The sequence below is a fragment of the Maylandia zebra genome, linkage group LG18, assembly GCF_041146795.1.
Source record: "Maylandia zebra isolate NMK-2024a linkage group LG18, Mzebra_GT3a, whole genome shotgun sequence".
Classification (NCBI taxonomy): domain Eukaryota; kingdom Metazoa; phylum Chordata; class Actinopteri; order Cichliformes; family Cichlidae; genus Maylandia; species Maylandia zebra.
The window spans coordinates 7,179,078-7,203,859 of NC_135184.1; the positions used below are offsets into that span (position 1 = coordinate 7,179,078).

The following is a 24,782-nucleotide window of genomic DNA, read 5'->3' on the forward strand; positions in this document are numbered from 1 at the left end:
AACAGGCAAATCCACGTCTTTAGGACTCTTTGATCAGTGCTGGCAAGAATCCCAAACAACCACAATAAGTTGTTCCATCCATTTACTTAACTGCTTATCCAGTTTTGGGTTGCTGGGAGCCGTAGCCTATCCCAGCTGTCATGGGGTGAGAGGGAGATACACTCATGACAGGTCAGCAGTCCATCACAGGGCTGACACAAAGACAGCTAATACACCTGCAGCCAATTTAGAATCAACTTAACAACCTATTATTTGGACTGTGTTAGGAAGCTGAAGTACAGGGAGAACATGCAAAGTCCACACAGAACATGCAGGATTAATGCCATTATGGTCCCAGTAACGTCTGGCAAGCTTAGGTAAGATAAAAATAGGAATAAAAACATTCATATAGCAAGAATGTTTCTTGTTTTTATGTAGCTTTGATGATTTGTGTGTGTGTGTGTGTGTGTGTGTGTGTGTGTGTGTGTGTGTGTGTGTGTGTGTGTGTGTGTGTGTGTGTGTGTGTGTGTGTGTGTGTGTGTTATTGCATGTGGACCACAGACTGTGCGGTGTACAGAATGATGTAGTGGTCGTTTCTTTGTCAGCTGATGTAATACAACACCACAAACTGCGCCATCCCGCTTCTCACCCACACAGAGGGAGATGTGGGACAGTGTTCTTTTCTTGACAAGCAGCTCTTCATATCACTTGACAAAGTATCAGGGTGCCTGGAAGTGTTAGATGCTGGCATTTGCACTTAAAGCCTTCGTGAATAGCTGCTCTGTGCCAAGCGAGGGCTTAGGCTAAATCGATGATGACTGTGCCAAGAGAGAGAATGAAAGGGTAAATTTTGCACAGCTGTCCCTAAAAATAATGGAGGCAAATATCGTTCTTATGGAGAAGCATGTGAGTGGTCTTAGTTTCACTCAAAAACATGATTTGGATATTTTAAGAGGATCAAAACTGTGTTGATGCAACTTTACTAAAAGCTGGGAAAAGTCACAACAAAATATGTTTCGGGTAACCTAAAAAAAGGTTTACAGAACAAATTAAATGCAGTAAACTGATTGATGTTAAGTAGAAACACAATGTGTTTGTGCTTTCTACTTTTTTCCATTAATGACATGCAATAGTAGCAGCTGAAATGCCTCATTCAATGCTTACTGCGTGACTCGGTGCATTTTGCACACATGTGGTCATCATTATTTATCAATCAGTTAAAGCATTGGGTTCTCACATCCGTGTGTCAACAAATAAAATCGGAAAATCGGAAACGTTTTTTTTCTTTGGTTGGTTTTTGTTGGAATGGGTGGATCTTAATGATGAATTAACGACGCGAATATATTACACACGAAAAACGATAAATAAAATGCATCTAAATTTCACGTCTTCACTTTGTTTATATACCTTCTGCTTAAGTTGCGTGGTAGAGCATTGGAGTGAATCATGGTCATTGCTTCACTTATTGGCTTTGACTTCATCTGATAAATACTGAATCATCCTACTGTTGCTGCTCTTGGATGGAAAACTTGCACGTGTGGCACTGTGAACCAGCTGGGCTCAAATCTTACTGAAAGGTATGACTTTCAGATGTTTCTGACGCAGTAATGACTCAGCATTTAATATCGGGGCTCTTTAAATAAGGGACGCGTTAATAGACATCAGATTTTTACAGTCACGGAAATTTCTGATTTGTTCTGCCGTGGGAAATGTGAAGTTTGGTAACATCTGAAGTCAGAAAGGTTACGTTTCAGCATTTGCGTTTACTTTTAGAGCCACATGCTATGTAGATTTTAAGAAAAGTTGACAAGTCAAAAACTTGTATACAAATCATGCTGATAACTACCATATGTCAGTACGCCAAATGTGCTACATTTTAGCAGCAAATTGCTTCACTACTGTAAGCTTTCTACCTTATTTTCTGTTGTTTAGTGATGTTTAATAGTAGACCTTGCTGCTGAGAGCTGTACATTAGTTTTGTAGGTTTCACGTTAAATAATTATAATCTCTATTATTCAGTTGCAGAAAATAATGTCTTTAGTCGTGGTGAAACAACTTCTAACTAAAACAAATAAATCATGTGGAGTACTTGTAGATGTATTATTATTACTAGCTATATTACTGGGTAGAGTACTCTGGGCGTAGAATCTGCTGGAGAAATCATGTATCTCATCTGGCCTGCTGAGAAGGATCTGGAACTGGTGCCTCTGTGACCCCATCACGGACTGATGGCCGGATGAGTTGCTGCTGTTAATGTTGTCATTATCAGTGTGGCCAACTCCTCAGTAAGGAAAATCGCTATTGGTTGTCCTAAAAGTCGCTAGAAGTTGCTAAATGACATCATTGCCTAATTTGCATAATTGGTCATGCATACGTAGAAGAGACAAAGTGAGTAAAAAACACCCTAAATGCATTTAGAATATATTTAGAACTGCAAATTAAATAATTTTAGCAATTATTTAAGAGGATACAATTTCAATTGTACTGAAATATTCTAGCATAGACTTTGTCAATAAAAGGTTTCTCTTTGAGGTTCCACAGGGTTTCATCTTGGGTCCTCTGATGTTTATATTTAGTTTTAAAAGTTAATCATCTTTACCTCCAACTGTTTTTTTTTTTTTTAATCGACTTATTTATTTTGTATTGCTTCTGTATGTACATTTCAGTAAGTTTTACTTTTATTGTACATTAAACTATGATGACTACTTCTCTGGCAGTAATAGTGCACAAACTGTAAATAAAGCATTTCTGTTCTGTTGAGTGAAAATAACCATTTAATCAGTTCTTTGTGAACTAGCGCTGAAAACCTCTGATATGGCTGTCAAGTGCGGTGGAACGTCAGTAGTGGTCTGCAGTGAAAGGTTTGAAGTTTCAAACCATGTTTTTTGCTTTAATACTAAATGCATGTGCCACTTGGATTATGTGAAGGAGCCATCTGTCTAGTAAATGTTTTGTTTTAGTTGAATTTTGTACATTGATCATAGAAAGCAGCTCCCTGGTGCACATTGGCAACTTGAAGTTTTGCAACTTCTTAACTTTTTCCAGCAAACCAAAATGCTTTTGGGCAGCCCATCAACGTAGTAGCTGAAATTAGCTCTTTTATTTACAGCTGGACGATTGCTATGGCGTCCTTTTTCAAATCGCCTCCTTGGTAATGACAGTAATTATCACAATCCAAGTCCTCAAACAAGGCGTTTTTGGCCAGCTTCGTCCATTTCACTCCCCAATCCAGACTCTCATCATTAGGTCCTTTGGGAAGTATAACTGGCATGCCTGCTGCAAGGCTGTGTGTGTGTGTGTGTGTGTGGGGGGGGGGGGTGTCTCACATTGTGTACCATAACCAGCTTGGCTCATTGCCAGGCAGTGAGACCTGATCATCAGTGTCATGACCTTGTGTTGTGTTGAAACATCTTCTCACTTTGTGTGTGTGCTGCCGTTAATCTGCACATGTATACGTGTGTGTGGAAAAAGGAGGAGGGGATCAACACTATGAGAGTGTTTTGGTTTCACTGGATTGTTTTCTGAAGGAAAGCTTTTGAAAAATCTGAGAGGAGTGTGTGAAGTCGAGCTGAGGGTTGCATGTGCCTCGGATATTGATATGTACTTGAGCACATTAATGCATGTGATCTTTCATGTGATTTCTTTTGCAAATTCTGCAGCATTTTTAGATGTAGGAAATAAAATTAAATCAATCAATAAGTGTGCATGTGAATAAAAATCACAAGTGGTTGCCCTGTGCTTAATCTTTTACTGAAAGTGCAAAACCATCAACATAAATAAGGATAAAAACCACAAGATGGCAATAAATGAATGGAAGAAATGGCACCATTTGCATGTGACCATATCCTTGAACCTGGGAACACCAAATGTCCTTGCCAGATGGCTCAATGATCCAGGTGTTAACTGGTCAGCTATGGCAGACTGTAAAAATTAATTGTATGTAAATGTTACTGTTTGTTTTCTGAGAAGATATTCTCACTGCAAGTATTAGCATTAATATCTGTATGCATTAACTGAAACTGTGAGTTGTGTGTTGCTTGAACCTGTTGGTCTGATTGGGTCATTCTCTCTCCACTTTGCATTTTTGCTCCATGCTTGTACGGGCTTTATCCAGGTGCCCAATTTTCTACCCACAAGACATGCATGCAGTTTAACTGGTGATTCAAAATTGGCCGGAGGTGTGGATTTTAGCGTGAAAGGGCCCTTAGATTTCCATGCCTTTGATGGACTGGCACTCTGTCCAGGGTGTACCCTACCTCTTGCTCTTGCCAAATATCTGCTGGGACAGGCTCCAATCACCCATCCACCAGTGTGACCAGCACTACTCCTATGCAGCCACAGCTGAATATTCAGTCATGAGAACGGTCTGAACCGCATTCGTGTGTCAGAAATGCATGCATCAGAATGTAAAGAGTTATAATTAGCTGTATTAATGAGTGTGTTATGGTACACGCAGATAAAAACAGTTGAAATAACATTGCCAGACTGTGTTTCAGATACGTGACTATCACTGCATTACACTTCTTTGTACATGTGCCCTTGAACATGTGCTCTCTGAATGCGGCATATATAGAAGCTACGTTTTATTACATGTGAACAGTAAGTGCATAATAATAGGATGTGTCTACCAGAAGCCCAGTGTTAGCCAGTATGTAGCTGCTGTTGCTCTCAGCCCACCACAGCAGACTAATGGATCACTGTCAGTTTCTCCTGTAATTACTGAGATATGACTGTGTCATTATAGAAATACCACCCCCTCCTCCATCATTCCACAGCCGTTAAATGCACGGGTGTTATTGTGTGTGGGTGTGCATGTTCCCGCTCCAGTATGCACATACACATTCAACTATACATCCAGTGAAATAAAGGGTTATTTTTGGGGATGCTTTAAACCTTTTGTGAAAGTTTGCTCTGCAAGTATCTCGTCCATCAGTTCTGTAACTTCACAGGTTTTCTCATAGAAGTTCCATTGCATCGTTTAATTAATTTAATTAAAAGTGACAAATTGCAGACGTTTTCTGCATTATAAGATAGATGAAGGCTAAACTATTACTACCATAAATACAAAGAATTTAGTTGCAGCAACACGTTTGTGATTGAAGCTTATTATTTGTACACTACTTATTGGTGAGCCTACTTCCTGACACTGTGCTTTAATTTAGGGTTAAATCGTTCCTTTAAACATTTGTTGAAATAACGTAACTGGATTTAATTTTTTAGCATGAGGATTAATCCTAATGAATCTGCTTTAAAATATCAAAAGTGTATAATTTAAGCTCATCTAGGGTATTTTCATCACAGTAATTTCAAATTTTCAAAAAAATGTTACCTTCATTGATGAAACATGGCAGTTTCCTGAATAATGTACATGTGCTTTGTTTATTTTATTTTATTTATTTTTTTACTTATTTCAGTTATTTCAACAACGATTCTAAGAAACCAGGATTTTTTTTTTTTCCACCATCGTGAAAGGGAAAATGGTATCTCATGACCCTCAGTCAGGGAAATACCCAGTCACAATCACAGTGCTATTAAAAAACATCAGGGTTTCATTGCTGTGGTTTACAATAAAACATTGTCCAGCTCCTGCTGAACAGCTGAATATTTTATTTATATTACTTATTTATTTTTTTACAGTGTCATCTTTAAGCTTAAATTAAATGACAATGACTAATTGAAATTTTACACTTTAAAACCAAATGATTTGATATATCTCACAAAAACGTGTTCATTCAAAGTCAACATTTAGTTTTCTCCCATTTTTTTTATAGACACAAACGTTTTTATCTACGGCTGTTGTTCAGATAAACAGCACAGTTATCTTAACCCCTGACACAGTTACACATCGTGTAGTGATGATTTATTCTGGAGAGTTTTATATCCAACTACACCCTGGAAGCGATCCAACTTATGGTCATCTACAGTTAAAGTGCTCATAATTAAATTACCTGAACTTTGTTTTCTTTAAAACTTGCACATGCAAAACAGCAGAATTACCAGCGTGTGCAATATATGACAACCATCAAAAAAGAGATGAATATCCAAAAGAAATGGATTTAGTTCAGTATATTTCAACTGAAAAAAACCTGCATAGCAAAGTATTATATAACAGCTATATGCCCAAAACACATTACATTATCATATTAAGAAATGATACAAAATAACGTAACTACTGTGAATGAATACGGCACAGATTGGGAAATCACTTTATGTCAAAAGATGAAGGCAGCTAAGAAGGTGCTCGATGAGCTCGTTCATGGAGTGATAAATACGCCCATTGTGTTAAAGCTTTTACACAGATGAGTGTGTGGCGTCCTTTGGTGTTCTGCTATGATACACACAGTTTAACCAATAGTGAGGAGGGTCTCTTACTCCTGACTTAACACACGAAGGACACTGTAGTTTCAAACTTAGATGCATGGCATATGCATCACCTTATAATATCCATCCATCTTTCCATTTTATTAACCGCTTATCCAGTTTACAATCACAAGGGCACTGAAGCCTATCCTAGCTGTCATAGAGTGAGAGGTGGAGAACACCTTGGACAGGTCGCCAATCTACTGCTTGGCTAACTCAGAGAGGCAGACAATCGCTCACCCTCACATTCACAACAATGGTCAAATTAGAGTCACCAGTTTAGTTAATGTTCATGTGTCTTGACTGAGAGGAAGCTGGAGTAACTGGAAGAACCCGCACAGGCACAAAAGATGCAAACTCCACACAGAAACACCCTATCCTGTGTTCAGATCTGCTGGTCGTTTATCAAAATGTGGGGTGTAATCTTTGCTTAAGCCTAATCAACTGCCTAAACTTCATCAAACAGCAGCAAAAATAACCACAGTAAAAGACAGAAAATCTCTCTCCGCAACACCAGCAGCATCTGACAAAACATCAGTATTTGATGAGAACATGTAGGTCAGAGGGGAGGAGCCTAGAGATTGGTTTGTAGAATGAGGAAGTTCAGGAAAATGTATGGAAGAAGAGGCTGATGAAAAGAAGTGGAGTAGTGAAAGAAGAAGAAAGCTGACAAGAGTACAAACAGTTGTGGGATAAGGTGGTGAATGAAAAGGACGAGGTATTGTGTAAGTGGTCCGAGGATGCGCACAAAGGATGTGTCACAGGTTAGAGAGATTAAAGATGGAAACTGACAAGAAAAGAGAAGAAGGATAAGGAGTGTTTTGAGGGGATAATGAATAAAGAATTACAGGCTGCATTGTGAAGAGATGGTGGAGCTGGGAGTGTAAGTAAAGGATTAGTATAAAAAAATGGGACGGTGGTTAGTCCATATGAAAGACATTGAGAGACAAAGAGGTCAACAGGCGAGATGACAGTGAAGTTTCTAAATAGAGTGTTTCGCTGTTTTGGAAATGAAGTGGATGAAGAGATGAAATGGGCTAGTATGCTTGCAGTTCTGAAGAATAAGGGTTATGTGCAGAGCTGTAGTAAATATACAAATAATAAGCCATAGTGGGGGAGTTAGTTGTGGAAAGTATTGGAAGCTAGGCTAGGATTAGTGAGATGCAGCCAAGAAGTGGGCTACAGATGCAGTGCTTGCTTTGACTTTGAGAGTACTGCTAGACAAACAGTCTTTGAGGACTTGGAGAAAGCATATGATAAAGTGCTGTGACAGGAGGTGTGGTACTGGGTAAAGAAGTCAGGAGTGTGTGACATTGGTTTATTATATGTATGAGTGTCGTGGGACTATAGTGAGGTGTGTGACAGATGGTTTTTAGGTGGAGGTGGGAATACGCCAAGGGTTGGCTCCGAGCCCTTTCCTGTTTGCAGTTTTGATAGACAGGCTGACAGGGAAGATCAGGCGAGGGTCTCTGTGGATATTTGCAGATGACATTGTGATTTGTAGTGAGATTGGGGTGACTTGCCTGGAAAGTTCAGGGAATGCTGTGGAGACAAGGTGTAATAAAATACAGCAGAAGAAGGGCAGAATAGTTGTGCATGAGTAAGAAGAAGGAATGTGGGATCACGAGGATGCAAGGAGTAGAGGGTTCAAAGAAAGTTAAAAGTTTGGGAGATGTACCGGGTCCGAATCCCGGATAAGCCCCCATATGTCTATGAAACAGCTGGGAAAGACAGACGGGTTTGGGAAGGTATATCACAGGGGCAACTCAGGTTAGTTGGTTCAGGGCAGAATAGTTGTGCACGAGTAAGAAGAAGGAATGTGGGATCACGAGGATGCAAGGAGTAGAGGGTTCAAAGAAAGTTAAAAGTTTGGGAGATGTACCGGGTCCGAATCCCGGATAAGCCCCCATATGTCTATGAAACAGCTGGGAAAGACAGACGGGTTTGGGAAGGTATATCACAGGGGCAACTCAGGTTAGTTGGTAAGACAGGCAAGATGGAGCAGCCAAGCAAAAGGAAAAAAAGGAATGCCAAAAAGGTTGTTTATGGATGTGGCGAGAGAGAGTGCAGGCGGTAGGCGTAATAAAGAGCAGGACAAAATGGAAATAGATATTCAGCTGTGGCGTCGCCTAATAGAAGAGGAAGATATTGTTGTTCTTATTATACATATATCTTTATATTAACACATAAACATATGGCTTCACTTTTAATAGCGCTCTCAACACTTTCTATATGTCACTCCTCCATCTTTTCACACTCACCTACATGCTGAAATCCACTTTAATGAAGCCACACTCCCCACCATTAGTACACATGAACTAGCATTAGAGTGATTTATTAGGCTGTTATTGGTCTTTTATTAAATCCTGATGAATGGCTCTGAATTCCTGGAAGCACTTTGCATTAAAATAGGAAAATGTCAAGTTGTCAAAAAATATCAACAGGCGTCAATACAGTAGAAAACAGTTGTGATCAGTCTTCAAAAGCTTGACTCTGTTGTCATAACACAAACACAAGTTCTGTTCTCGCTTTACAATCTGCGTCACTAACATGTACTTTGCCACCGATGCTATTTCAGTCATGCTTGGCAGTGTTATGAGTGCATCGTGCTGCCAACGATTTTTTATTGTCTCCACTCCGGCATGTACTGGTGCGGAAAAAATAATCAGAAGACTAAAACTAGAAACTAAATCAGATTTGAACACTGACTGGAAACATTAAAGTCTATCGGGATCTTTGGATTGTAATACAAACTGTTGAGATGAGAGTCTTGTGTCTCCTCGCTCTCTGCCAGACCCACTCAGCTGCTCATTTGCTGATCTCTTACTGTGTTTTTATGTCACTCAATCACTCGTTCTGCTCGCTCTCGCTAACACTCGCTCACCCCATCGTCCTTTGTGTTTACATTGCAGGATCCATTTCTGCATGCAATTATGTTCAAGCAGGTGTGTGTAGTGCAAATTTAGTAACTGGTGAAACTGTAGGAACAATTACTTTACGTAGGCTCGAGGGTGTTTTTTGAGGCCCTTTCCCAAAAGGGCGTTTCAGTTATTTCTTTTGCTAACCCCCTGGAAGTCTAATAGTTTTAATTTTTATAGACCTGTTGCTCCTCTTGCTGTTTTTAATGGTTGCTGAATTGAAAAATAAACTTGTTTTGCATTAAAACTGGTGTTTCGGCGCACTACACTATCGCTACATGCTAAAATTAAAACTTAACCACTTAAATCCCTAAAACAGTCAAATGAATTCACATTTTTGCTGTTGTACGTTTTTGTTTTTGTTTTTAACCTCCTAAGACCCGAACTCTTCCACGGCATGCATTTTTAATTTCTCTTTGATATTTTGGCATATTGGGGCCCAATGAATGTAAAAACAAAGAATTACCAGATTTTTTTTTTTTACCTTATTTTGTTTTTAAGAAAAATAAGAGCCACATATGAGGATATTTGTTTAAAAATTTGATAGAACAGTAGCAGTATAATGTCCTCGTAAGTGGATATCAGGCCCTTGTAGAGCAAAATGTAGTATTTTGGTCTAAATAACCCAAAATGTGATGTCCACATATGTGGACACCAGGTCCTAGGATGTTAAATTTAAATTGTTCACCATGAGCATTCATTGTGCACACAGTGCTAGAAACCCCAAGTGCAAGACTGGCATGTGTACATTTAATTTAAAACATACTTTACTGCTATTGTTATTTTTAAAATCTTCTCCAGGGACACTGACCTTAATCTAAGCAACTGCTGAAGAGATTAAATTGCACAGAGCAGCTCATCAGCGAGGATGACAAACGCTGATGTTGAGGGAAACTAAACTCTTGTTTGCAAAGAGCAGAAGATTGCAAAAGTGTTTTCTTTAAGCATACAGTTGTTCAGAATTACGCTGCAGTGAGTAATTAGCCCCTCTTATAAGTGTCTAATAATCACATTTTTATCTTTATTTAGCCAAGGATGATGTGCTGAACAAGCAAGCTCTCATTAATTATAGGCAGCTCCACCTGGGACTGTTCTGCTGTTTACCACTGAGAGACTCCTGCAGGCCCAGGATATTAGAAAGGTCATGAGGTTTGAGCTATGACTTTTATTCTTCATGCATGTTTTGTAACTGTTATGCACTAGATGGTAAAAGCCAAAGGGCACATTCTCTGCTCCTCCAAAGGACTCAGTCGATACTCTTAACTCCTTCATGAGCTTTTGGAGAAAAGAAAAATGGAGTTTGTGTTCTTGTCGTAAGTTTAAGATATTCTCATTAGTCTCAATGTCTAGTGCAATGATGAAAGTAATTTTGTTGGAGAACTCCAGTGCAAAGGACTAAACATGAATGCATTAATCACAGGAGGCCAGCAGTGCAGCACTAATGTTTTCTGTCTTGTGGTCAACTTGTGATTGACAGTTTAGTCAGTGCAGTGCGTCTATTATTGTAATTAAAGTGTTGTTTATCCTGAATGTTGTTACTGTAACCACGATTTGAATAGAACAAAAATGCTATAGCTAATGGCCCCTGAAATTCCACACTCTGTCCTCGTGTGCCATGACCCTGCGCTTTGTTTTAGGCCTATTGTTGCTCTTTCGTTGTCAACATTGCCTTATTCTCATTCAAAGTATTTATTTTCCTACAAGTTTGGACATGTTCTCTGGGGATTCCATGACAGGCATTGTGGGAACTGTAGGACGTCATGCTTCACTAGATAAGACCTTTTAAAAACGTGATCACAAACTCCTGTAATGGACTTGAGTTTAATCTGAGACAGCAGTGAAGTTTCACTATATGTTGAATACTATTATACATTAGCATAGATCCATAGATATTAGTATATACTACTAACACAAAAATTAGGGTATAATATATCAACAGACAAAAGAACAACAAAAAACCACTCCAGATAACGCAGTTCTCTCCCCTGTCAGCTCTCTTTTCACAGAACAAGTTCAGTCTTTGTCAGTGTTATTTCCATCCACCCAAACCACCCTCATTAATAACGAAAATAGACTAAATATGCAATAGACGTGTCCCCAATATACTTGTAACTATTTTCAGAGGAAAGACGTGTAATTTAACAATTCAAGTATCTAATATATTTCATGAACGTATCTGGAGCAAACTATTAAATGTGGGATGTAGGTCGCCAACAAAGGACCGAATAAACCTCCCTCCAATACTTTTCTCCTCGTGACTACGTGTCAGATGTGGATTCTCGTTGGCTCATATGGTCGCTGTCCACACCTCACCTTACACCAGACCCACATGCCAGCCTGAGTTTGCGTGCGCATTTATCCCCGCGAGCACGCGTTGGGAGCGCAAAGAGGGCGCACCGGTGTCAGTTTGCTCCAGCCCCTTTGTAGTGGTCGGTCGCTGGTGGCTGCGCGCAAGGCGTCTAGAAGCAGAAATTTGGGGAGTGGAAATTCCGCTGTTACTTTCACGTCTTCCTGACATTTCTGCTGCGGCGGTCAGTCAGTCGCTGAGAGCGGAGAGAGGCGGAGAAAGAGCTGAGCTGAAATAAGGAGTGAAGATCTGGAGAGCGGCGCTCCGATGTTCCCCGCGGCTGGGTTTCCTCTGAATACCGTTTAACTAGTGATTTCTCTTTTTCCATTTCCCACTTGGAAGTATGTCTGTCGCTCCCGTTTGGTGTCAGGAGTGAGAGGTCTGAGCAAGAGTCGCAAGCTCACGGCTGCCACTTTTGACGATCGGATTTTTCCTTTTGATTCTTCGTCTTTTTTTCTGCATTTGGATTATTTTTTTTCCAGGAGATGCCAAGTTGTTCCCTGACAGACGCAGGGCTCTGCTGCTGAAGCTCACAGGATGCTGGGGACTCTACAACAACCAGATTTCTTACTTTGAGACAAATCTGTTATTTTTCCTGTGTGGACGTAAACTCTGGACGTTTACCCACCCGTTTGCCTTTATTTTTTTATTTTTTATTTTTATGTTCTTTATTTTTTCATTTTAACAAATGTCTGTCTTGTGCTATCTAATAAGGATGCGTAGTGGATTGCTATTGTTCCTTTTCGCCCAAGTCTTCTTGGTTGCTTCGTTGACACAGACTGGTAGGTGTTGACGGGTTGAATGAATACATGTGGCTTGACAACAGGCAGTCTAGCTGAACGTTGATCCGTTTTACATCGTTTTGCACCATTGTTGCCTCTCACCTGTTATGCTTCGGCTCTCCCTTTGAGAGCACGTCCGCGGGGCTTCAAGTTAGACCACGCAAATACCGTTTTCAGTAGAATTCCTCCAACAGATGGAGGGGAAACGGCAATAAGCCACAAAATACACGGAAACCGGATTATACTAATGTATAATATAGCGACAGAGGCGCAAATTACCTTGCAGCTGCAAACTAATACACACAGTCACTGAGGCACAACAATTCACTGTAATAAGTTTCCTTATTATAATAGAAAAATTAAACAATTTGTCTTTGAGGTCTGTTGGCTTCATCCATTCACAGACGCATTTTGGAGCTTGGCGCTTGTTGTCATTGAAGCATGATCTCGGCTACAAGCAATTCATCAAATCGTTCAGAGAGAAAATTAAATTTAATCATCCTGCCTGATTGCTGGCAAAGCAGCCCACCTCACCTTCATGGGCGTAATCACACCTTATGGTGCGGATGCAAAGGAACCTCACTTTATCCAACACCTTTTCTAAAAAAGTGTACGAGTGTAAAGTTTTAGAGAATTCTAGTGTGTGAATTTATAGTTCCAACGTGTGCCTGGCTTCTTGGCGCAAAAAAATATGTGTAATTTCTTTTTTTAATTTCTGCTCTAGCGGTGGATATTTGGATTTATGTGCCCAAGCTGGAGTTGTTAGTGTCCTCCTCACTCCCACCCCTGCGGTTGCACTTAAATCTTTTACACCAGAATGCGCAATCAGTCAACATTACAGTGCAGACCAGTGCCCAGAAAGTCAATTTATCTCCTCTAACTGAACAACTTTCTTGCTTTTTTTGCGGTGTAGATAAATGCGGGGGGAGCATAGAGATGCACGCCGCGGACTACCTGACCTCCCCGGGCTATCCCAGCGCCTACCCACCGTCCCAGCAGTGCGTATGGGTGATTACCGCCCCTGAAGCGGGTCAGAAGATCCTCATCAACTTCAATCCGCATTTTGATCTGGAGGACAGAGACTGCAAGTAAGAGTTCACTCCTCTCGCTCTTCTCTCTCTGCCTCTCCCACCCTTCTTTGCTCTCTCTCCTCAATTCTGCCTGGATACAGTGTGAAACTGTGCCACCTATTGGTCAAGGAGATAGTTGTACATCTGTTCCCAGGAAACGGGGGTGCAGGGATGAGATATGGCGCTGAAGGTGCTGGCAATTACTTCAGAGGAAATGGGCTTTGATGGGTTTAGTAATTCATACATGATAAGGAGGCAGGCTGGACGGGTTTTTAGCATGATTTTAGGGGGGAGCAAACTCTGCAAAACTGGCTGCATCCGCTTTTGATTAATGAAGTTCACTTTGCTCATTGCTGAAATGGAGAAAGTGTGTTTACTTTTCATTTGGAAGTAGAGTTTACCTGTTTGTACTTGAAGAAGAAACGCTTTGTGTGCCTTTTTGTATGCAGCGTTGGAATAATGATCAAATTTGATTTTTAAAATGGGTGGAAGGGCTGCTGTGTTGGTTTTTCTGAGGAAGATGTTGAAAGATAAACACAAGTCAGTTAATGCTTTTATCTGTACTCATGCTTCCTCTCCTGCTTTTTCTTGCGCTATTTATGAATCACAGTAACAAAAGAATACGCCAGTGCATCCTGATATCTAACAAACCATTTATTTCTTTAGGAAAGTTCCAGTTTTTGAGTTGCTGTGAAGCTTTTGTGCTTTTCTTTGTCTTCCATCATAGTTAAGGAAATATATTCGAGTTTGGGAGCACTGGTCAGACAAAACAACGTAAGTGACGGGATGTTGTTTCCTGAGAACTTGTATTTTATATTTTTTATTTGTTTTGTTTTTTTTGTTTTCCTTTTTGTGAAAATGATCAGCAAAAGATAAATAAAGGTCTATTCAGCCTTATCGCTGTCACTGGAGGCAGTTTGGGTTATCGACTTTTTGAAAAAACATTCTTATAATGATACACGCACGCTGGAATCATTCATGTGTGCGTCTCATGGTGCTTTCCTTTGAATTACTGTTCAGAACCTGTGAGCAAGCACCCATGCAGACACCCTTAAGCCACCCTCTGTGACATAGAAACACACACTCAATTGTGCACGGCCGCACCACAACCCATGTGTTGCCGTTGTCCATAAATAAGCTTGTTTTTATGTCGGCTCCTCTGCCTTTTTTAAAAGCTCCATAAATGGCTCCTGTGTAAATCACGACTAGCTGTCCAGCGCTGTCTCACAGATGGGGTCCACCAATACTATTGGATCATGTTTCAGCACCAAGGGACTAATAAACCATTAGCGCTCGGGACAGATAGTGGATATCGTGTGTCTTTCGGGGGAATATACACCGTCCACTGTGCTGAAAGCAAACAAGCTGAAAAGAATCTCCTTTGGAAGCTAATTCTGCAGTGACCCTATTTTGTGTGATAACCCAGGGAGCAGTATAAGCATGCAATAATGCTGCTTAAGTACTTAATGAAATGTAATAAATCATGGCGATAAAATTTTCGACAGTGGCTGGCTGGCACTGCAGTAGATCTCGAACTGAACGTTATTGTCTCCCTAAATGACTTTTCCACAGGTTAATGTGCTGAAATAAGGCAGTTGTAAAATAAAATATTACAGTTTAATCAGGTTTTATCATGAGCAAATGGTTTTAATATTAACTAGAGACCATCTGGCTTCTGGTGTCGGGCAAAGCACCAACAGAGTGTGTTCAGGTTTTACGAAGATCACGTTTTTTATGTCCAAAAGGTGGAAAAGTGTGAAACCAGGAGGGAAATGGAAGCATGAGGTGTATTGATCGTGTTGCTCTTCAGTGTTATGGGATTGTTCATTTTAGCCACACGTGCCTGATTCCATGTCTCGCAGTCAAGAGAGCCAACGTTTCCACATTCTGATTGACGCGCCTGTGCCCGCTGAACAGCCTGACCACCCTGCAGCCACCTCAACATGTCATTTGGCTGTTTACTTAGGGGCCTCTCTGCTTTCCTTGATTGGTTTCATTATTTGTTGTGTGAGTTTATGTTGGATGATGATGGGGTGCAGCTCGTAGCTCTCTGACTTGGCAGGAGCGGTGTTGTTTTTGGGAACGAGTCAAATCTTCGAAATATGCCCGTCGAGGGGGGCCTTAAGCCTTTGGCAGCGCTGCGGTCCCACTTAAAAATTTCCTGAGATGATATCTTAGTTTTATTTCACTGGATGGATGGCACAGCGTCAGCTCCGGAGTATGATACGGCAGTTGGCGGGGGAATGAGTGGAAACAGGAACAGAATATAATGTTTTACTGTGAACCGAATGTCTGAAAAGTTGAGCGTTAATCTCTGTTGATAGACGAAGGCGGATGAGGCATTACACACCTGTTGTAGAACACCTGGGACAGCTACTGCTCACCTGAACGCCCTGTAGGTGCCATACATCACCCAGAAACCGTTTAGATTGTTCATAAAATCATGTTTAAGCTAAAAACGTGAAAATGTATAAACCTGGAAGTATTTCAGACTATCACTTTAAGACTCTGTTTTACAGTAGTGAGTAATATGCCATTAGAAATTAAACTAAAAGCTGTAACAACAGCAATTTAACACCTTTTATCAGCCCAGTCAATAGCTGTCATCAGCTGTTATCAGTCCAATACATATGGTCAGTAGCTCTGAGCTAGCAGGCTTAGTTTGCTCTTATAATCGATTGTATTCAACGATTAGTAGATAAAAAGACACGTTATACAAGAGACCTCAGGCAGGACGCAGTGAATATGGAATTTATACAATGGTAAATATGGTGAGCTAACAAACAGAGCTTTGTAACATGTGCTTTATGATGTGAAAGGAAGCAATTTACACAAACAGTACTGTTTTTCTCACCTTAGTCTATTAGCTTTGCTGCCTTAATGCATCCAAGTGCTTTTGTTGCCAAAGCCTACCAAAGTGCTCCGACGCCTGACCAAGTAGTTTGTTTGCATAAACCTAATCCTTTTGGTGCCTGATCCTAACTTAGCGAGTGAAATATAATTGAAATCAACATTTTTTTAAAAAGCCCCCTAACCGAAAAGACAGGTCTCAAACTCATGACTCAGTTTAAACTTGAATTGATTATGTTTCTGCAGACTGTTTATAAGCTGGCAACACAATTCACATTACCTTTACTCAGCAGAAAGACGATCTAGAAGCAGGCAGCTTACAACAAGTACCAACAGCTACGAAAACTGATCATTGATTTAGGTCTCGTAACACACAACAATAGTAAATGTATTTTGGCTAATAAACTCATTAATTTGAAATAGTGCAAATTGCCAATTTCATCTTCAAAGAAGCCAAGATGATGCATTTGAATGGTCTGCTATGTCTAATCAATAGTCCAGAGAGCAAATTGAGTTAACTATTAGAGGAAACAGGAAATCATCCAGTCTGAGAAGCTAAAAAGAACAAAAACGTGTTTTTTTCATCTTTTTTTTTGTCTGATTAATGGCATAAATTAAACTATTGTCACTTACTTGTCTGCTAATCAACCAGTGTTTCAGTTTCCAAAGCACTACAATCATCAGTAACCTTCACAGCACCTTCACAGTGCTGGTTTGAAGTGTCTCGCTAACACACATTTGGAAATCCTACAAGGAAAATCAAGCCAGTGGCATTTAGGTTACAGTTTCTCAAATATCCCTGATTTTAAGATACTCTCCAAATTGAAATTCATTGTTGGAATGACAATCCCACCTCCTCCGTCATAGCATGTAGCCGCTTGCCCATTTCTCCCAGTCCCATAATTAAATTATTGGACCAAAACAGAACAAACATGTTCCACTGCTGTGAAGCATGTCTGCAGTTAACTAGCCAAGCAGAGAAACCATAGCAGTGCTGTTCCACGAGCGAACGCCGGCTACATTTCCGACATCTGTGTCACAAAATATCTTCCCCGTGCAGCCTCATGACCCAGGGTTTGTAATTATGATCCCTAATTACAGCATATGTAAAAATATATGTTTGTGAGCCCTGTTTTCTACAGGGGTGATTCATGAAGAAAGAAATCTGGGAGGAGCTGTGCACTAGATTTAGATGATCCATCAGTGTGGAAACAATGTAGCTTTATCTGAAAAATAACACAAGTGTAACAAACACCATTATAAGCTGCTGTTATTTTAAAAGAAATAAAAATGGAAGCATCTTTTTTGTGGACTTTGAGGTCAAATAGATGGATCTGTGGTTCACGAGGCCATCGTAAGCTTCAGAAAAACAGTCAGTCTGTGGAAGTAAAAGGTCGTTGTTGGAATTATCACCCAACCTCTCAAGTGACAAATTCTGTGCTCGGTGAACAGACGAGAAGCAGTAACACTTTTTTTTCAGACACATTAAGATCCGACGGCTCTTCCTCTGTAGCCAATCTGGAGCCGCACCAGAACAAGACTTGTCTCACGTCCACGTCTGAAATAGCGTGGCCGACAAAGTGAATCCCCGCGGAGCGTGGTAAAATAGAGCAGAGGCATGGGTAAGGAACATGCGTCGGTGGCCGGATAATTTGGGACATCTTTTTAGGAGTTGGCTGAACTGTTGCCTCCTACATGAGGCTGAACTGGCACAGCGTGCACCTCACACATACACAGCACACACACAAACACAGGCAGTCTAAACTTTCTGTCACTTACATTAAGCCTCGTGTTCAGATGTCGATGCACGCTGCTACAGTACGCACAAACCACACATCCTCAAGCGCACATTCATACTGATGCATTAAAGGTAACTTCAAAAGGAAATCTGCCATTTCTATCTCCTTTCAGCGATGGATATTGTCTTTGAGCAATTTTGTTGTTCGGCTCTCATCTTTCTTTCATGTAGATAAATGTCCATAAAGAAAAATCACGCGCATAAAATGAAATAAATGATAGATTAAAGGGAAAATGTGAACCTAAAAACCTGGATAAGCATAAAAAGTGGGAAGGTTAAAGGCAACATACTGGAGCTCTAATTCAGTTTTGATCATTCGGATAGCAAGTAAGTGAATATCGTTTGGAAGGACAGAGTACTGAACGTGACTCACTGAATACAAAAAAGCACTGAGGCGATTCAGAGGCCTCTTTGTGAAACAACAGTTTCAAAGATTTGTTGAGTTTTGCTTCTGTCACCAACATTTTTTTTTGGTTACCAGCCACATCAAAGAAGAGACAAAGAAGAGGTCTGTCGTGGATTTCATAGCCCAATTTGGCTCAAATACATCTCCAGTTATATGAAAGGGACTCACATGACTCTTTGCAGTTCTGTGAAAAAGTATGACAATGCAGTGCAGTAACTTGAAGTGATTGTTTACTGTATGATTTTTTTGGGGGGCCCATTTTGCTTTACAACTTTTCTTCAGGCCATTGTACTTTGTGGGCATTTGTTTATGCACGGCTCTCTCTGAGGTCTGGACTTCGACTGGGCCACTTCTTCACCTTAATTCTTTTCTTTCTCAGCCGTTCTGTTGTAGATTTGCTGCTGTGGTTGGGATCACTGTCCCAACCACAGCAGCATAGGATTTGCTGCAGTATCAGCCAAGTTTTAGCTGTTGGACAGACATCCTCACATTTGATTCTAAAATACTTTGGTATGCAGAGGACTTCATGGTTGATTAAGTAACAGCAAAGTGCCAGGTCCTATGGCTGGGGGGGGGAAGCCCAAATCATCACCCGTCCACCACCATGCTTGATAATGAGGTGTTTGTGCTGATTTGCTGTCTTTCGTTTTTGCCAAATATGGTGCTGCACATTAAGGCCAAACATCTCTAATTTGGTCTCATCTGTCCAAAGGACATTGTTCCAGCAGTCTTATGTTCAGATGCAGCTTTGCAAAACTGAGCTGTGCTGCAAGGTTGTTTTTAGAGAGAAGAGGCTTTTACCTGGCAACCTTTCCAAACAAGCCCTACTTGTTCAGTCTTTTTGTAATTGCACTGTCACAACATTTAACAGTCAACATCATAACTGAGGCCTCTAGTTTGAGATGAAGCCCTTGGATTTTTTTTTTTTTTTTTTTTTTGCAGTTTCCCTGAGCGCTGAATGGTCTGACTTTAGAGTGAATTTGATGAGAGATCCACTCCTGGGAAGATTATGGCATGTGTCACAATAAACCTGAATACTCCAGACCAGCAAACTGCTAAAACTTCTGCTTTTATAGAGGTGCCCATACTTGATGATGATCAATTAATCGAATGCATTTCATTAGCAGCACCTGGCAGCTACTTGGCCTCTTAATTCTGGTTGAAGCAGGAAGGTGCAAATAAAGAGAATTCAGATTTGGGATTTTGTGAAGTTCAGCTAGTCGCTGTTTCAGTTGGTGAACAGTTATAAACAGTCTTAACAATGCTGACCTTAGAGAGAACAGAGAGAACCAGAAAATCCAAAACAGAGGAAGCTATCAAAGCTGTGTCACATGACCTCAAGGCTTTCCAGCACCACCAGTTTAATAAACACACAAGTGGATTTCAGTGTGATTCATATGTGGAAAAACACTGGGGTTCTTTGTTTTAGAACTGGGTTACACTCCACATCACATGCACCCTGCTGCCAAGTTTTTTTAACATGGGTTAAAAAAAGTAAATGAGTGTAAAATACACAAGTGAAAACTCTCCTTTCGGTGATGGAGATGAAACAGGGTATAGGGTCAGTTTGAGTAAAAGTAGGCACGGCTAAGAAGATAATTAGAGTAGTTAATCACAGCTGCAATTTGTGGACTGCCTCGTGATAATAACTAACATTATAAGGATATCTATGTTTTTTTTCCCTTTTCTCTACCCAGCAACACATTTAAATTTGATGCAGCTTGACATTTCAGGAACATACAGCGAACTCGTCATCGTACAGAGGAGAGGCTGGAGGGGGAGAGGAAAAAGGGAGAAAAATAGAGTTCCTCCAGAGTGTGACGGAAGGACCAGTTGCTCCTTACAGTTTGTCTCGAGGCAAAGCGCTTCATGATAAGTCAGAAAAATGCCCCAGCAGAGACACAGTCACATGACCGACATCTCGTAGCCCGGAGGTGTCACATGAATGGAAACGTACTGTTAGAGGGCATTTGTGTTGCGTGTGCAATGGTTGGTGGAGCTCGTGTTTTCAAAGTTGATTTCACGTTCTCATTTCTATTATTATTCCCAGTATGTCTCACTTATTTATATATATATTTTGCTGAGGCATGGTTTGATGTGAATAAATGAAGAATGGATCATTGGAAAAGCTTGTTTCTTTTCTATTTTGCAGGAACATTTATTTCAATGAGGAGAGATCACTTGGAGGAATTGAACATGATTTATTAAGATAGAGAAAATAAAGTATTTGGGGATTAGACTCCGATGGCCCATCATGGCTGAAAGGAATCCCAGCGGTGATAGGATTTAGAATAGGACCCCACGGAGTCGAGACGCTGGTGGTGGTGGAGAAGATGGAGATTATGGGTTGAATAGAGCTCTGGCTGAGGTGTCTGAAGTGGAGATGGGGAGGAAAATGACGGAGAGCACAGATTTAAACCATGCGACGCTGAGGCTGATTGGCTCAAACAGGGTGGACAACTAGATGATCGGACTAGAGTAATGGTGTCGGTATTGATTCAAGATTCTTTATTCGCCACATGCATAGTTATACAAGCATAACACGCAGTGAAATGTAACCTGACTCGCTCCTCGACTTGTGCAAAAGTACATAAAGTGAATTAAATAAGAATAGACAATCTGAACATTTTACAAAATAGACAATATGAACATATTTCAAATTAAAAGAATTTGAAATGTACATTGTGCCGGTGGGTTTAGAGTGTCTAGAAGAGAGTCCTGTCTCAGTCACGTATGGATGATGTGAGAGGGCGGGCGTGTGTGGTGTTGGGGGGGATGTTATGGTTTAGGGCCCGGATGGCTTGGGGATAGAAGCTCCTCTTGAGTCTCTCTGTCCTTGCCCGGATGATGCGGAACCTTCTACCGGATTGCAGAAGTTGGAACAGTTTGTTGCCAGGATGGGACGGGTCCTTCAGGATCTGCGCTGCTCTAGTCCGGCATGGGAAAGCCGTAGCACAAAAGCAGCCAGGAAAGCAGGCAGATCAGTGATTGCAGATCTTCCTTACTGAACTTATGCATAAGCTTCATTTAGTTGACCCAAGTGTTTTAGGCAACAACGAAGAAGAGTCAGCAAAACTAATATAGCTTTAAGGCAAGACCAGTAAGAGTTATATATAAGATTTAAGGTAGATCAGACAATATTATTGTCGCTTTGCAACCCACATTTTCACTCCACTTCTTCCTTTACGTGGCGTGTCCTACTTAATCATTGTCATGTCTGTCATTACTGATACTTGCTCCGTCCTGTAATGAGGTCTTGCCGCTGCTATCTCCTTCTGCATCTTTCCATTTATATGTATGCACATGGAACGGCTGGGAGGTATGCTCTCCTCCCGTAATGGAGGGTCAGGGAGGCCCCAGGACAGAGCTAGGCAGCCAGATATAAATTACTGCAGATGGAAATAACTATAGAGGTCCTGACTGAAATACACTTTATTGCAAAATAAAATAAGAGAAGAAAGTGTGATGGGCAGCGACACTGTTACACAGACTGAAGGAGTGTAGGAGAAGCTTGTTTGGGCTTTTTATTAGGTGCTTTGAGGAAACAAACCCTGGTATAAAATAGATGGTAGAATCAAATTAATGGACGCACGCGTTTATGGATGGGCCGATAAAAGGATGGAATTCAGTGTGATGGGAATAAATGTCAGAATGGATGGATAGATTGACAAATGATTGGCAAGATATGAGTGTTTTTGATGAAAAATTACATATAGGCGACTGAAGGGATAAAATCATTTCTGGGTGACTGAGAGAAGCATGACACGATTAGTGGATAAAAGGGTGTTTACCGAATATATGAATACATTTGAACAAACTTTGTTCCCTCCTCTTCTGAAAGTGTGTGTTTATACCACTTCAAAACACGTCGTCTTGAATGTCATCCTTTGTTTTGTGGCTTTAGACCGAGGCGTCGCTTCACCCGCCCCGCGCTCTGAATTCTCAGCATTCACTCTGACTTTGCCATTTTCAGAGGAAAAATAAAAGCCTCCCTTCCAGATGGTTGTATTTTTCAGCTCCACAGCGACCACACAAAACAGGAAGGCTGAATGTGCTGCTGTCACTCCACGAGTGACTTGTGGCCCAAAAAATCGAGGCGGGAGCCTTCAAAACTAATTTAGCTGTTTGTTTTTGTGTTCTTTTGTGATCTGTAACTTTAAAGCACAAAAGCACAATGAGGATTAAGTCAGCGTCATCATGTTTGCATTCTGAATGAACAGTTGTAGTGCCTTATGTAATATCATTTCCATTTTTTTCAGTAATGCACAAACAAATTTGTGATTTCTCGAGTACATTTGTAGAAATGGCAGGCACACCGGGACTATTTAAACTTGTAAAGCAGACCACCTTAAAGCTGGTGGTTGTTTTTGATTCTAAAGCCAATCTCATAGTGGCCCCTGACAGTCCTCAGCCTCCACTGCAGGATGCATGTGGGTGCAGATGGGGGCAACAAGAGGCCCCGGGAGCAGTGGACTCGCGTGCCTCGGTAGAGTTGCGTGGTAGCTACACAGAGAGTGACGGAGAGCCGAAGCCGACAACCAACACCGTGGTTGCATGCTGAGAGATCCTCAGCGATACAGAGACAAAGACTTTAACTTCCTTCTACAGATCTAACAATAGCTGCAATCATAAAAAACTGCATGCTTTCTCCTTTAAAAAAAATGAGCACTAAGCTTCAATAGAAATAGAAATACACACTGAGGACTGAAAGTTTGATCGTTTAATCCTGTGTGGTCAGAAAAAACGTTCAGCTTTTTATAGAAAAGGGAAAATCTGCTTCATAAGAAGAGATGAAGATTAAGCCAAAGGTTAGAGGGTGAAGTGATAAAAGCAAAGAAGGATGAAAAAGAGATCAGAAGGGCACCGATATACTCAGAGAGACAGCGAGCGTCATGCTGGTTGGCACGGTCAGTCTGATCCTGACCTCAGCGACAGACCTCTCACTGTTTCTCTCCACCTCCTCCACCCTCAGGGTGTCCTGTCACTTGTTTGATCCAGTCGCCTCCTGCCATTACTTTCTTTTTCTCTGTCCGTCGTCTTGCTCTCTTCTCCCTGTGAACTCAGTGTGCACTTGCTATGTTTTCATCCCACGTTCTCCCCTGCTCGCCATATGCTCTCCCTCTCTGCTTGATTTGACAAATGATGGCGAACTTTAAACCGTGTGCAACCTGAGCTCTCGGCCCTGTTTGACAAAAAACAAACACAAAACGATAACTGGCCAAATTACAGCCTACCAGCATTTGCTTTTGTCTGAACCACATTATCATAGAAGACGATATTTGCGAAGGTGTAAGAATCGGCTTTTTAAAAAAAGGGTCGTGAGCACCCAGAATAACTGAGATGTAGTGGCCTTAGATAGAAATGTGTGCATACACAACCAGAAAACAGAGTCCTTATCTCTGTTGTTTACCAGATATTGCACGTAACCTCTCAAAGATCTCATATATTCATTAACTGCAAGCCATGAGCAGGGGTAACCTGACAATCTAGGGTGAAACTGAGTTTTCTGTTTTCATGCCTCCTAATTAGGAGCTTCAGATTAAATTTATAAGATTATGAAGGATTTAGAAGTTTTGATAAGCTCATAGGAATCATGCAAACAACTTTAAGGACACCCTGCACTCAAAATAAAGTCATGCAGGGAAAAAAAACAAGGAATACAAGGAAACCTCTACAAAGAGCATAAAGAGACACCTCAATCAAAGAACTCAGAGCTTTGAGTTATTTAACGGTGATTGTTTGGTTGATTGGATCTTTTTGAGGCCTTTAAAAGAAAAAATAAAGATTTCTTTTAGGAAAAACACACCGAAGCACTTTACAATAACTGACAGATAGATTTACAGAGCTGGCTGGTGCGAGGTTTTTAGAATTTATTTAGCTGTGAATGCAATAATTGACATCCACCATTTAGTACGAACAGAGGTTAAACACTGGCGAACAAACAGACTTTCACCAGCTGACTTCTCTCTTTCAGCAGCAAATATTTGTGTAATAGGAGGAAGGGTGAACTCTGAATCCTGCTATTGTTTCTCTTATGTAAGTTAATATTGTTTAGATTTGCCTTTTTTAAACAATTACAGGCCCTGAATTCTGTGAATCAGCTCTCACATATGGAAACACTGATTCACACTGACTGTATCAAGGCAGGCATTAAACAATAGCGCACATACCAGCTAAGCAAACACAAAGTCAAGTGCGTGCACACACACGCGCGCGCAATAAAACTAACAATATGTTGTGAATGTAATCAGAGCCATTGTGGACTCATCAGT

The 24,782-nt window shown here is 40.8% G+C and overlaps 1 protein-coding gene across 2 annotated transcripts in view; it reads left to right on the forward strand.

Annotated features, from left to right (window-relative positions):
* Window positions 1-282: 282 nt before the first annotated feature.
* LOC101465901 (neuropilin-1a) overlaps window positions 283-24,782 on the forward strand; it is a 104,393-nt gene continuing 79,893 nt past the window's right edge. The window contains exons 1-2 of one of the 2 annotated variants that reach the window (XM_076876301.1): window positions 283-356; window positions 13,300-13,474. In XM_076876301.1, the coding sequence (XP_076732416.1) occupies window positions 13,323-13,474 (152 nt within the window). In that variant the 5' untranslated portion in view covers window positions 283-356; window positions 13,300-13,322. Of the gene's footprint in view, window positions 357-11,581; window positions 12,387-13,299; window positions 13,475-24,782 lie in introns of those variants that run through there. The other variant, XM_004565545.5, reaches the window with a different exon arrangement.